The 12300-nt window shown below is 38.2% G+C and overlaps 1 protein-coding gene across 4 annotated transcripts in view; it reads right to left on the reverse strand.

The window, feature by feature from the left end:
- The window catches only part of Pcsk5 (proprotein convertase subtilisin/kexin type 5), a 412773-nt gene that overhangs the window by 242887 nt on the left and 157586 nt on the right, over positions 1–12300 (reverse strand). For all 4 annotated transcript variants that reach the window (XM_021151578.2, XM_021151579.2, XM_029472674.1 and 1 more), the window contains exons 6-7: positions 8632–8720; positions 6776–6948 (exon numbers count right to left, since the gene is read on the reverse strand). In XM_021151578.2, coding sequence (XP_021007237.1) covers positions 6776–6948; positions 8632–8720 — 262 coding nt within the window. The remainder of the gene's footprint in view (positions 1–6775; positions 6949–8631; positions 8721–12300) is intronic.

Here is a 12300-nt window from a genome sequence, read left to right on the forward strand (position 1 = left end):
GAAGAAGAAGAAGAAGAAGAAGAAGAAGAAGAAGAAGAAGAAGAAGAAGAAGAAGAAGAAGAAGAAGAAGAAGAAGAAGGGGAAGAGGAAGAGGAAGAGGAAGAAGAGGAAGAAGGAGAAGGAGAAGGAGAAGGAGAAGGAGGAGAAGAAGAAGAAGAAGAAGATGTTGTTGCAGCCACCACAGTTTTAGGAAGGAATACAAGGTGCATTAAAGACCATATAGCACATGAAGAAATGCCTTATTGGTGGAAACTGAATTAACCAAGTCATTTTAAGTCCTAAGGTTATGACAGCAAAGATCTAACAAGTTTATCTGACTTTTAAAACAATAGCTCTATACAATCTAAAATGAAATGAAATTTGAAATCAATTTTTCAAATGCAATGCATTTTTGTTGTTGTTGTGTGTGGTGGTACATGCCTGTAAAGTCAGCACTTGTGAAGCTGAATTAGGAAGACTTGGTTTGAAGTTAGCTTGGAATACATAACCTAGGGTACATAACAAAACTCCATAGGAAGAAAGGAGGGTGGGAAAAAGGAGGGAGGGAGGAAGGAATGGCAGGGGGAAAAGAAAAGATTCTAAATGGTTACATTGATTGATTAAACCATTGATTAAAGTTGAACCTATCTCTGTACTTTGAGACATCTCAGACCCTTGAATGTACTTTTAAGTCATCAAAGGCATCATAAAATAAATGGCAATTCTTTTGTTTATGGCAGAAAAAAAAAACAAACCAAAACTAAAACTTGTTGTTTCCCTCCTTATTGTGTTTTGAGTTTTATGAAGTAAGTGACTTCTGGAAAAAAACTTGAGCAAATAGTCTCTTGGTATTTTCTTCTCTTATACAGACCATTCATTAATATCATCTGAAGGGTCCCATAGGATCACTCAGTAATCTCAAATTGATTAAACCTAGGCGTGTGGGAGCATGCAGACTCTGTCAGTATTTTGCACGATTAGGCAGCAGTTCATCTTTATTGCCTTGTTCATTTCGGGTGCGAATCTGATTAAGACTTATAATGTTCCCAGATTTGGCATGTTGTCAGGAACTCTGCAGTATGTTTTACAGGCATTAAAATACGATCTTGTGAGGGAACTGCTAGCATTTATCTCCACTGAATGGATGAACTAACTGATCCAACAGGTTAATTTTAACATGAAGGAGGTAAAAAAACAAAAACAAAAACAAAAAGCAAAAACCATACTAGAATCCACACTTCCCAGTCAGAGACCCTGCATTCAGACTCTGGGTTCTTTGACCACCATGGTTCATTATGCATGCTTAACAGTTTAGGTTCATTGTGCATAGTCAAAGCAATGCAAGTGTTTTTTGAGCACTGATAGCAAATTAACATGTAAGTCATCCATACATTCCTCATCATTCATTCTTTTTGCACTAAGTCCCTCCTTTGAGTATTTTGCACACAATACAGGGTATTAGACTTTTATGGAGGAGAAATCATAAGATGAACAAGTAAAATACCACAGGGTTTTAAAGGGTTCGTGGGTCTAGGGTATAAAGGAAGAGCAGGCAGAATGCTCTGTTAGGACAAGTTAGACAAAAGGTTGGAGTCTCTGTATGTGGAGGTCAATGAACAGAGCAGCCTTACTGTGCTCCTGGGGGAAGGAGGGCTTCTAATGCAATGGCTCCAAGAAAGAATGAAAACAGCACCTAATAGAAGACAGGTATAGGAAAAGCCACAAGAGGTTTCAATCATAAGGGGAAAAAGAAATGAGGCCAGGGAAAGGAAGGGAATGCAGAGTAAGAAGAGGGATTCATCAGCTATTCTATTTAATCTACTTTTATGTTTTTTTATATGTGTGTTTGGCCTTCGTGAAGCATGGCTGTGAACCACGTGTATGACCTGATGTCTGCAGAAGCCAAAAGAAGACTGGACCCCCTTGTATAGATGGCTGTAAGCTGCCTCGTGGGTTCTGGACATTGAACCTGGGACCTCCGGAAGAGTACTCAGTGCTCTTAACTACTGGAGTAATACCTCCAGGCCTACATATTCCTTCTAAGATATGAGAACTAACTGTCTGAATGTATATTTGCAAACACAGGGGACACAGGGAACCGAGATTAAGGAAGAGTCAGATGTGTCAGAGAAGGCAGAAAGGAAACAGGTAGCTGAGCTTCTTAGAGAGCATTGAGGGCCATGCTTTGACTTTGATAGCTTTGTTTTCTCTAATGTAAGTTGGGGGAGATAGTGCCCTTCTCACAAGATTAAAAGTTAATAACCCATTTGGGGGCTCAGGTGAGTGACAGCAGTGAACAGATCGGCCAAAATATTACAATTTCATGTGATCATTGTCATCAAAATCATCTCCATCCTCCTCACCTTCATCCTATAACATTCCCATTCATTGACTCTCATCCAAATTATATGACTGTAAAAATTATACCAATTTTACAGCTCCTTGACACAAAATAAAATGCACTCCCAAGAAAGAGGGAGGGAGAGAGAGAGGAAGTTGTCAACTATGATATGGTTTGTTTAACACAGTTTCTCTGATACAATTTTGGCACATTAATTCTAAAGGTGGTATAATAAATTGAATCAATTCTGATTTTGTTAAAGTGTTTGAAAGCCCTGCTAAATTCCACTGATTCAAATGTTTATCTTACAGTAAATAAATGGGGAGCAGTTTGAAAATCAATACTTGGTACATTTCTGATTAGTAAGCAGCAAAAATGGACATGATCAATACTTGGAAGCCCTGAGAGAAAAGTATTTATTTCCTCTGTGAATAGATTTTGCGATGCATGTCCTTCTCTGTCCTGCTGCCTGATATTTCTGGTGGTCTGGACAGTGCTTCTGCGGTCTTCATGCTGCCTGGGATCACTGTAATCTACTCTTGTCCCCCCCTAACTCGTCCCCACAGATGGCATGTTTACAGGGCATCTGCCTTCCTTCCAGTGCCTTTCTGTAAGAGAATGGAATGCAAACCCTCTCTGTGACGTGGAAAAGCTCGTTAGCTGGGCTTAGACAATCCTACCTTTCTACCACTTTCTGCTCATACTGTTTCTATGACCTGAGGTACTCTTCTGTCCTAGAAATACATTGCAAACCTTTTGCTATTCAGCCAAACCTTTTGCTATTTGCAAAAATCCTTTGCTATTCAGGGTTTTTGGTGCCTTCTGTTCCTTCTGTGCAGAACATTCCTCTTCCACATCTTCACAATATAAGCTTATCTTTTATGTCTGCAGATGCTGCCTCCTCAAAGGGAATTGTCTACTCTTCCCATATAAAGTAGTGTTGTCCCTTTCAGCTACCAACTATATTTCATTCACCACATGCATCTCAGTTGAAATATTTTTGTGGTTTCTCTGAATTTTATCTAGGTGATGTAGTATATAGACAATTTATTCCAATCCCTGTAGGAAGTGTAAAATGTAGGTAGGAAACCAGTGGGCCAAAGTGACTTAAAGTCATGGTGAAAGCTTTCCACCAGTTGACTGATGGCATCTCTTTACCTGTCTTTGTTCCTTAGGTCCTCCAGTCACCAACAGCTCATCTATTCTTTCTATCCAGACCTCAGAGAAGATAAATTTAGGTTGCTTCAACACAAGAAAGTAGTCAAACTTTTCATTTTTCTGATAAAATCTACCCAATGTCAACTTGAAATGTTGAATGGTATACTCACAGCTATCTCGAGAAACATCCTTTGGGAAAATAAACAATTTGATACTCGGTAGACACAGACACATAGAGAGAATCACAGTAAAACTGCAGATGCTTTAAATCAGACACACTTACTTTATTAGAGCAAGAGGAACTGATGGTGTAAGTAGACAGAGGAGGAACAAGGCAAATGACCTCAGTAACGAAGCTCAGCGAATCTGTGCCAATCTGTGCCATGTTATTTCTAATCTACCTCAAAAAGTAACCTGATGGAGACACCTAAATTTCTGCAACATGGGCATAACCTAGTTGTGAAGGATGAGGGACTAAGGACAAAAATAAACAGTACTTTTGGAGAAGATATCTTTTTGCTAAGAAGTTTTATTGAGTATGTACTATATTCAGCCAGTGTATTAATAGCGTTATGTGGATTATTTATTGTCATAAATTCTCTGCAAGTGAGTAGTATATCATCATACCACTTTAGAAGACGTGATGGGAACAAGCTATTTGATTTAGTTTAAGTCAGAAGTAAATGAGGGACACTAGACTGGACGTTAGCTTACCTTGAAAGCTTCACTATGCTAAATACATAAAAACACTGTCCAATCAATTTTGCCTTATTTCAATGGTTTATTGCTGTCATTTTATATTGAGATGGGAGACAGACCAGAAGATAAATCTTCCCTTTTAGGAGTTACTGCTTTTGCTACTACTTCAGCTCTAAAAGTTAATGGTTCATCTTAAAACTGAAGTCTTTTTTTTTTGTTCAGATTAAATCCCAGGAAGATCTTTAAAGGAATGTGGAATAATAAATCGTGCTATCCTTATTCTTTTGGTTTTCAATGCTGGATATTGAAGCTAAGGCCTCATGTGTGATAAGTACATGCTTGACTACAGGGCCTTATCCCAGCCTCTAAATGATGGTACTGCAAAACTCCAAAAATTTTGAAACAAATAAAACAAATGAGCCCTATTTTTATGGGGTACACTAGAATGGCACCCATGGGATCGATGCAGAGATGCAGTGTGATCCTCAGTTGGCAGGCTAATGTGGTTAAGGTTAGAGAAGATGTATCTGCACCCAGCATTCAATGACTGACTACTTGGGTGGGGAAGTCCATTATTCACTGCTTCCTAATATACTTTTTGTACATGACTTATCATTTTTTTTTGCAATTGAAATGGGCTTAATTTTTTCACATCATTTATTTCTAAATAATCCTATGTGTCTGAATGGTTCTTCACATACGATTGGTTTCTAAGTCTAACTTTAAAAAGGAAACACTTTTTACAATCAAAGTGGCACATTTTTATCTGCTTTATGCATTAAGATTCCAGCTATTTTATATTGAGTTACAGATTCTGTAGTCAAAATAAGTTTTAAAACTTTGTTTTTTGGCACCTTATTACTTACCCATATGCCTGTCAGTCAGTTAGCAAAACTACCTATTAGGCTTGGGCATTCTTTATCTGCATGGGTATAACCACAAGGCTATGTGCATTACTAATAAAGGAATTTTTAATACTTTTGGAAAATTCCAGGATGCTTTTTTTATGAGTGCAATGCATTCATAATTGGAATATTTGAACTAAACTCAAATGGCCATTTTACTGATGGCATACTGTGCAACAACAGTAGTTTGTAGTTCACAGCTTTGGCGACGAAACACCAGACAGCTTAGGTTATGTTCATTTGGTATTAAGCACTTTGAAAGGAAATTCTAAACAATGGGTTACAATATTATCTATATGTTAAAAGTAAACAAAAGTAGCTGAATATGGACAGAACTAGAAACGAAAACATCTTCACTAAGCCTAAATTTTTTTCTTTGCTAGAAAGTGCTTACAAAACAAGTGGTTTTTCACCCTCAAATCCATTTCAGAATAGTCATAGGATGGCTCATGTCATGCTTTTGCTAAATATATAACCTAGACTCACAAAAATATGCACCACTCAGTATAATTTTTATTCCTGCTCAAACATGCTAATCAACTGAATGCATCCCACTGTTCCAAATCTAGGCTGAATCTATGAAAACATTGTGGTTTGTATCATACATAGTTAACTAAATTTGATGCAACAAACATTTCCAGGATGCTCACTAGAATTCAACACATTCTCTTAGTTTTGTAAAATCCATAAATATGTATAATGCGCATGTTCTGCTTTCTTGGGACTTACACGTATGTGAGGAAGTTAATCCCAGAACAAACTCTGATAAAAATCACAAATATGATTTGGCTTTTAAGGCAGAGAGCTCAGAGTAGTGTAGTAATGATAGATAGTCCATCCCAGCCTGGGCTTAGAGAGGCTCCTGGAAAGAGAGGGCTTTCCAGTAGGGGACTGAAGGATTTGGGGTTGTCCAGGAAAAAGAGAATGTACTGATGGACAATGAAAAGAGTGGAGGATGAATGCATGCAAGACCATGCAGAGAAAGATGAGGAAGGCAAGGGATGTTAGACTCAAAACAATGATGACATTCAGGGAACCTATAACCTTTATGTAACTCAATGTTCTATTCATTAGTTGGATGAAAGACACTTCTTCTGGCAATGCACCCCTCTTTCTACAAGTTCCAGCATCTTTACATTTATTTAATTTAAGACAATTTAAGATCTGTAATTTGAAAGTGACATTCTATTACAATAGATTATGGAGCTACATTTTCTGGAGCCAGTGGACAGAGACTCTTTCAGTGACACCAAATTAAAATGGTAAGTTGCCTGATTAGAGAGATCTGGCAGTGACAGAAAGATAATATTGCCTCTGGACAGAAGTTAACTAAGTAGGACAAAGGGGACATGCCAGAAGGACTGGGCTGGGCGATTTACCAATACCAAAGGGAAACTGGGAATGCCCACTCAATCACCCCACCTTAGGAACTTGCTTCTCACAGTGCCACTTGCACATAAGTAATTACTCTATGTTCTTGTTGTGGCTCAAACACCCAACTAGACTGTTCATGGCAGAAGAAACACCAACTGAATTTGTTCATAGAATAGAAATAGCTCAGGATACTAATGCTCAAGACTTCTCTCCAGTGACCACTCAGCCCGTGAGCTTCAGAGATCCTCTAGCTTGGAGAATGTCATGCCTACAAGCCCTGCATGTGAAATTCTTCACCCTAGATGCTTTGAACACCTACCATTCTCACACCGTTCTCAAAGGCTTGCCGGGTGAGGGGAGCTGGCCCATCCACAGTCTTGCCATCATCATCTGGTCCCCAGCTGGCACTGTAGATGTGCACATGCTGTGGGTTGTAGCTGACAGACTTTGCCTCCACCATGTCAGTGACATCACCATCCAGCATTCTCACACCTTCAAAGCAGAAAGGAGCAAGCTTGTTACTTATCTCCAGTAGATGATGCTGACACAGCCCACTTAGACAATTTTGAGGAAGAAAGAATATATAAAAGAATTTTTAAACTATTCATTCATTCATTCATTCATTCATTCATTCATTTATAATGTGTACGAATATGTCTGCCTGGATTTGTGTGTAATATGTGCAAGAATCCTCGGAGGCCAGAAGAGGGCACTGCATCTTCTGGAACTAGAGTTACAAGAAGTAACTACCATGTGGTTGCTGTGAACAGTATACAAAAAGTAGGTACCCTTAACCATTTTGCTCATCCCAATACATTTTCACTATCAACCCCAGAAACTAAGGGGGAAATAAATAAAATAGGTCACTCAGATGTACTCTGATGTCTCTAGCAATCAAGGGAACTCAGGAACCCACTTTAAGCACAGCTATATTGTTGTTCCTCCATGTGTAGCTTTGTTCTTGGTGACATCAGTTACCCATGGTCAACTGGGGTCCAAAAGTACAGCTTGGAAAATTCTAGAAATAAACAATTAATGTTTCAGGTAACGTTTCTTACAATATTTTATCATAACTGTTCCATTTATTGGTTGTTGTTAGCCTCTTGCTATGCTTAATCTGGAAAATAAATTACCACAGGTTATAAAACAAGGACTAGGAACTGTCTACTTGAGACAGTCACTGGGAGTCTGGATGAAGGGAGGCTATTGTACTCTAAGTCTTTCATGACCTTATCCTGGTTTGGAATGCCACTTTTCAAATTTTAGACAAACTATTTAGTAGCAAATAGGGCATTGGAACCAGGTACTCACATGCCTGTAGAAGTCTGTAGTCATCTTATGATATCCTTCAGTCCACTGAAGGAATTGCCTTCAGGCCTAATAATGAAGTTACTAGGGTTTAATAGAATGCTGTCTTCCCCTTGTGTGTGGCAATGACAATCATTTGCTGCTTACTACGGTGATTATGGAGAGGGATGGGGGAAGGTTGCCGTTCACATTTCAACACTGATTCATACTGCATTGGCTAGATCTTTATATCTATGCCCAAGTTAGATTATATGTGACCTTATATACATGTATGCATAAATATATGCATATCTATCTAACTTTGTATGTATGTATGCATTCATGCATGCATGTATGTATGTATGTATATATGCATGTACATAGATATGCATCTACACACACATACATACACACACACATGCATAAATCTTGACTCATGGTAACAGTATCACTACATTCTTGGAATATAAATAGAGATTTTGCCACTTAGCATTTCAGTTACACTTAAAAGTAACCTTTAAAAGCATAGGCATTATATACAGAACTAAGACATTGTTGTTTGATGTTTCCATTGCTAGTTCTTCTTGACCCAGGTACCAATTCTGAGTTAGTCCAGACATTAACAGAATACATTTCTATGATCACTACTGGGCAACATCCACTCCCAGTCCCAGCAAGTCTGTTTAGAAAAATTGTATTTGTGACATATTGAGAATCTTGGAGTAAGTGTCCACCACTGTTCTGAAAATCATCTTTCACAAGAGTATTGTGCTGTCAGCCATTGTTGTGCCCTGTCATGCACAGAAGCACTAGTTTGAAAAGGATTCTGAAAAGCAGTTGGCCAAGAGCTTCCTGGCTCCTGTGTATATCCCTGGAAGTGTCCCATACCTCCAATCTTGGCGTTGAAAGCGATTCCAACGGTGCAGTGAGAGTTGTTTGCAGTGGCTGCCACTTCTCCGGCACAGCGGGTCCCATGCCTGCAGCAGAACAGACACAGTTTCTAAAGTAAGATTCTCCATTCTCACCAGCTCTATGTGTCACTGCCAAAGTGGTGAAGAAACTATCCAGCTGTGGGTGTTTCAAGAACTTCCTACCCAAGTAGCACTAAAACTTGTCTGTGGCAAATTATTTAGCACTTCATCATTTGATTTTGGGTTGCAATTCTGAAGATATTTATTTTTGATATCTTGCTATTCTAAGTAGAAAAATCACCCTAAAGGCTGAAAATTAACCATATAGCTTGTTGGGGACTGTTTTGTATTATCTAATAGGCTAACTGCCTATTAGGCTACACGTCTAACATGTGGCTACAGAATATCATCACAAGTTTTAATCTTATTTAAACCCGAATAAATTTAAAGACCAATAGTGGGTTTAGTACAAGAAATGTTAAAAATATGGATATGGAAATTTGCAGTTTTTTTTTTTTTTTTTTTTTTGAGGCAGGGTTTCTCTGTATAGCCCTGGCTGTCCTGGAACTCACTTTGTGGACCAGGCTGGCCACGAACTCAGAAATCCACCTGCCTCTGCCTCCCAAGTGTTGGGATTAAAGGCGTGCGCCACCATGCCCGGCAAATTTGCAGTTTTTAATTCTATTTTTTTTTTTTTAGTTTTTGGAGAATTTCATGTATTATATTTATATACTTCCAGTTCTTCTCCCTTCTCCTTCCCTCCAGTTTCTCTTGGGTCTTCACATTTTCTCTCTAATTCATGATCTTTTCTATAGCTGCTACTGCCTCCTTTTTAAACTATAGTTAAATACAGATCAAGTTTCTCCAACAAAAATATTATAGAAATGTGATATGCTATATAATTGCAAAAATATTGCATAAAATAAATACCTTAGTAATTGTTTTAAACCAATTGTACATAACTTATTGAGGCACAGCAACATAGTTCATTTGTTCATTTTCATTTTCTTACAGTTCTTAAAAAATGAGGTCATTCCAAAAAAAAAAATGGCTTGGGATTAATCTTTTCTTAAGAAAGAATTCCCTGTTACTTTTGCTACATCTATGCTCTTTACTCAGAAAAACCTTCTGGCTGAAGCAAAGGTGTTGTTTGGAAGAAAATGGATGCATCAAGAGATTATCACACAGTGTGAATCGCGTTAGCCTCAAAAAGACATAATGCATGCTTTCATTTGTGGCTCCTAGATTGTTTATACCTGCACAAACCATACATGTATATCTCCATGACAAGCAGACCTAAGGAGGGGTAGCGGGGCCATGGATGGTATACATTCAAAGAAGATACTTGAAGAAAAAATGTTATTGTAAGGCCCATAACTGTGTACAATGAATATCATATGCCAATATAAAAAAATATTCTGGCAGAAACACCTTCTATCACCTTGTCCAAGAGCCTCAGAGGAGTTTCAAGTATAAAGAAGAAACTGTTCAGAAGTCAGGGTCTAGAATAGTATTGAGACAATTGCTACATCACCACTGAGCCTAGAGAAAGCCACTAAAACAGGACTAATGTCTGCAAGGCTGAGGAAGAGAGCTGAGGTTTCCCAAAGGTAGGTATGTGGTGTGTGTGTGTGTGTGTGTGTGTGTGTGTGTGTGTGTATGAGTGATGTCTGGTGCTCATTTGTGTCTCCATTTTAGAGGTGGGTGAGAGCACCCAGAGTATATGAGGTGTAAGGACATCTGTGGAAAGAGAAGACATACCCCCATCCCTATCCCAAGTAACTAGCTCTCAATCTTTGAAAACCTGCTCCACTACTTCTTAATTTATATTACTTCTGCTAGGACCTTCTTGTCATTATATAAAATTAATGTCTCTTCAGCTATAAACAAATTATAGTCATATAGGCATGTTTGCTAAAGACACAGTCCATACTGCTCTTTTCACCGAATAATGTCACACATATTCAGTGTATTAATATTAATCTGGATATGTTAGTGCCAAGTAATACACTGGATTATTCTTTATGTGGTAGTATAAATAAATAACGTGATTTTGTACTCATGTGGCTGTATGAATACATGCAGACATGCACAAATACTTTTAATATGTCCTTTTCCCAGAATGTTACCCAGATTTTTACTAATACAAACAAGAATATGAACAACAATTTGAGCATATATATCATTTACAAACTGAAGATAAGTTATAAGAAGTAGAATTACTAGACCAAAGTATACAGTGAGTACAGTGGCTAGAAATAGATAACCTTCAAAAAATGTAACTATGCTACATGAAAGCCACCATTAATATTGGTACAGGGCTGTGGAGACTCGGTTAGTAAAGTGCTTGCTATGCAAGAATGAGAACCTGAGCTCAGATCCCTAGAACCTATGTTAACAAGTCAGTGACAGAAGCACACGTCTGCAAGCAGATGTCTGGAGATTGCTGGCCATGCATTCTGCATTCAATGAGAGAGGGTCTCAAAAATCAGTTGGGAAGATATTGAGGAAGGCACTCAACATCTACTGAGCCTAAACACACACACACACACAAACACACACACATATACCAACATGCCATTATAGCTATAATGTATGCATGTGATACATATGCCAGAGAGAAAAGGAGAGGAAAAAAAGGGAGAGAGGGTGATTATAGACAAACTTAGATATCAACATGAAAAATGAAGAAACTATTTGTACAAGTTCTGTATACTAATACCTCTGTGCATGAAATTTTCAGTCTCATCTCTTTGCTCAGATGACATAAAAATTGCCTCTTTTTTTTTTTTTTTTTTGGTTCTTTCCCTTGGGACATCTATTGAATGCACGCACGTGCACACGTGCACACATTCACCCAACATGCCATTTGGGATATCTTTGGGACTACTCAGTCATTACTTCTAGTTGTTTTGTGAACAGCTTTTCTGAAGCCTTGGTTCAAATGTCTCACAATGCCTTTCCTGTCATCTCTGTTGTAAAAAGGTTTCCATGTTTGAGAAGTGTTGCTTTCACTGAATGAAACTTTAGGTTGTCACAGGCAGGTTACTATGGATTCTTAACTATCCTTCCCTGCAAATATTTTTTATTTTTGTGCTCTCTCTCTCTCTCTCTCTCTCTCTCGAGTGTGTGTTTGTGTGTGTGTGTTGGGAGTATGTGTGCCGTAGGGACACTTGTGATGTTGTTCATCTTTTTCCATTTAACTTTATGCAGGCTGCTGAGATTGAACTCAGGTCTACAGTCACAGGCATCAAGCCTATTTACTTGCTGAGCCACCTCACATGCTCTGGTCATATCACTTTAATTAGAAAAACTAACAAATTTTAAAAGAACAATGATTACTTCTGTGAGTCCAAAACACAACTAATAATTTTGTCTTGATCCCAGATATTGTTAAGTCCGAGAGATCATTGGGCTTTATGTTGACTATTATCTTAAGTTGTAAGCTATTTTTATTCAAATTTCTAATTCTTTTGTGAGCTCACTGCTCAAATATTACATCGTATTGACTAATTCTGAGTGCTAGCTGAACAAATATGTGTAGCACATGCCTTTAATCCCAGCACTAGAGATACAGTGGGAGAGAGCAGAGCTCTGTGAGTTCAAGACCAGGCTGGTCTACATAGTAAGTTCCAGAACATCTAGG

This window comes from Mus caroli, chromosome 19 (assembly GCF_900094665.2).
Source record: "Mus caroli chromosome 19, CAROLI_EIJ_v1.1, whole genome shotgun sequence".
NCBI classification, from domain to species: Eukaryota; Metazoa; Chordata; class Mammalia; order Rodentia; family Muridae; genus Mus; species Mus caroli.